General features: G+C 38.0%; 2 protein-coding genes across 2 annotated transcripts; one reads left to right on the top strand and one right to left on the bottom strand.

Moving 5' to 3' along the window:
• Nucleotides 1–532: 532 nt before the first annotated feature.
• LOC140966593 (protein NRT1/ PTR FAMILY 5.6-like) lies at nt 533–1,527 on the bottom strand. Its single transcript, XM_073426850.1, has 2 exons — nt 1,494–1,527; nt 533–906 (listed from the first exon to the last, which is right to left on the bottom strand). The coding sequence occupies exons 1-2, from the start codon at nt 1,525–1,527 to the stop codon at nt 533–535; spliced, it is 408 nt and encodes a 135-aa protein (XP_073282951.1).
• Nucleotides 1,386–2,594, top strand: LOC140966592 (uncharacterized; the record flags this gene model as incomplete). Its single annotated transcript, XM_073426849.1, has 4 exons — nt 1,386–1,528; nt 1,656–1,776; nt 2,003–2,106; nt 2,568–2,594. Coding segments are annotated over exons 1-4 (255 nt in total), but the record flags the coding sequence as incomplete, so codon positions are not given.
• Between the last annotated feature and the right edge of the window lie 5 nt (nt 2,595–2,599).

Raw genomic sequence — 2,599 nt, 5'->3', positions numbered from 1 at the left:
TCGAATATATTTGAATCAATATCTCATCATCTAAGAAAGGTAAAATCATACTAAAATATTTAGTCAATCAAATCACAAAGAGAAAGTAAATTACGGAAAATAATTCAAACCAATAGAATATATCAATTAAGCTCGGTTAAATTATTTCCATTCAAACATGTTGATCAAATATATCGAGGGTGGTGGGATCTTAAAATTGTGTATGACTTTGCGATTCAATGTTGTACCTTGTTTGACGAAGAATGTAGCAGCTTGCGCTACACAGATACGAGTAGTGAACCAAATCGGGATCATGTTGATTATGAGCTTCATTTCCTCTACTTTGGTTACAGTTGCGAGCCTCCATGGTTTTATCTCATTCTCTGCTGGATTTTACACGTTTTCAATTATTGCAGCTCTATCGAGAAACCTGGTTAAGATTATGATCATGTATACTCAGTAACGTACCCCCTTTATTAAATTCATTGAATTTGGAACAAGATATCTTACCTGAGCTTTTTGGTGTGAAAAAGAAGTTTGTGTCTTTTCTGATTTAGGCCGGAACTTCGTACTGTTGATCAGGTTCTGATGGATACGCAAGATTTCTCTTGCCGAGAGCTGCTACAAGTACTTGCAGCATTGGTGTAGAGGGACTTCCAGACGGCTTTCTAAAACGATAAAATGGCCTTCCTGTACAAAATATAGCAGTAGAGGAAGCCAAAACAGCTGTAAGAATTATAACAGCTGCAGCATATCTCATGTGATCTTGGATGTAAACTATTAACGTTACACCTAATAGGAGACCACAACAAAGGACAATGTTCCACCAATTAAAAAAATACATTTTCTTCCTTCTTTCTTCAGGATGATCATCATCAAACTGGTCAGGTCCAAAGCTCTCCAATGCTGGCTTATGCCCTCCAGTGCCTATCGAGATCAAATAGAATGCTAGGAAGAAGAACAGATTATGGATTCTTCAAGAATTCCGACAATATCCCGTTCCACATAGCTACAAATCCGGGGCTATTCGAGACATCGTCAACAGAAGCAACCCCTGCTATTCGAGACATCGTCAACAGAAGCAACCCCTGCTTCCCGATCCATTTGGTTACACTCCACACTCTATCATAGGAGCTCGATAATTTTCGAACATGGTAAAACATTATTACATAAAAACACGATGAGAGAGATTGCAGCGGTGTTGAAATCGAGCCAGAGACATGACGAATCGACATTTTCCGGTAAACTACAACAAAACTTCTGAAAGAAACCTCCTCTCTGTATCTGCACGGTACTTTGAGATGGATATGAGTTGGGCTTGGATTTTTAATATGGGCCTATAAGCTAGGCTGGGTCTTCAAATTTTGGGCTCTAATTGCTATTTCTAAAATGGGCTCTTGAAATTTGGAGTCCGCTATTTCAATATAGTTTCCTCTCTATTTAAATCCTAATAATTTCATCCACTTGCTAGGCCCCCTCACAAACCCTAATTTCTTTTGTGCAGCGGTGTCTACCTGCAACCTCCTCTTTGGAAGACTCAGCAATCATGGTAATTCTTTGCGATTTCTCTCACATTTCCAGAGTTTTGATTTTGATTTTGTCCTAACTTCTTTATTTAATATTCGCTGTTAACTTTTTTTAAATCTTAAATATTGATTTGTTATACGTTTGTGTAGACTGGAGAAGCTGTGAATCCAAAAGCATATCCATTAGCAGATGCCCAGCTGACCATCACAATCATGGACCTCGTTCAACAAGCTGCGAATTACAAACAACTTAAGAAGGGCGCTAACGAAGGTGAAAATTTCCGCACTTTCTGTGTTTCTGCAAAAAATTTCTTTTCAGAAGTACGAACGGCCTTAGAACATCGGGAGGAAAAGAACCAAAACTTACACTAAATCCATCTAAAAACTTTTAAGTCTCTTAAAGACCTTTCGCGAAACTCTGTATGCGCCAAGCGGTTGTCTGTTGTTTTTTTTATTGCTCTGTTTATTGATATAATGTCGATGATGGATTTTTGCAGCAACTAAGACTCTTAACAGAGGAATTTCCGAGTTCGTTGTTATGGCAGCTGACACTGAACCTCTCGAAATTCTGCTTCACCTTCCGCTTCTTGCTGAAGATAAGGTAACTTTTCTAATTGGGCCTTCCTAGTTTATTTGACAACTACCATTCTCCTATGGAGGCAGAGGAAAAAGACTAGTCTTTTGTGTGGACAATCTCTAACTTAGTAATCATTTCCAAAACCATGCAATTGCCCTTAAAACTGAAGGATCATAGTGCAGTGCTTTGCTTTTAAAGTGGTCGCAGGTCTGTTTTAATGAGTTGAAGTCAATACTGATGGACAAAGTTAAAAAATATTTCATTCTGCAGGCATCACATGGGTTGGCATGCTTAATCGTTTAAATGAAATAAATAACTACATGGAACTTTCAAAACTTAATTAGCATGAGGCATGAGTTACTTGGGATTGTTTGAGTACAAAAAATACACTTTTAAGTGTTGCTCCAAGTTCGATATTTTGGGTTATGTTGAGTGGTTATTTCAGAGGCTAAATAAGTTGTCTGATCTTTTCCCTTTGAGTGCAGAATGTGCCTTATGTCTTTGTTCCATCAAAGCA

Source organism: Primulina huaijiensis, unplaced genomic scaffold (genome assembly GCF_012295235.1).
Source record: "Primulina huaijiensis isolate GDHJ02 unplaced genomic scaffold, ASM1229523v2 scaffold207270, whole genome shotgun sequence".
NCBI classification, from domain to species: domain Eukaryota; kingdom Viridiplantae; phylum Streptophyta; class Magnoliopsida; order Lamiales; family Gesneriaceae; genus Primulina; species Primulina huaijiensis.
This window is presented reverse-complemented; position numbering and strand designations above follow the sequence as displayed.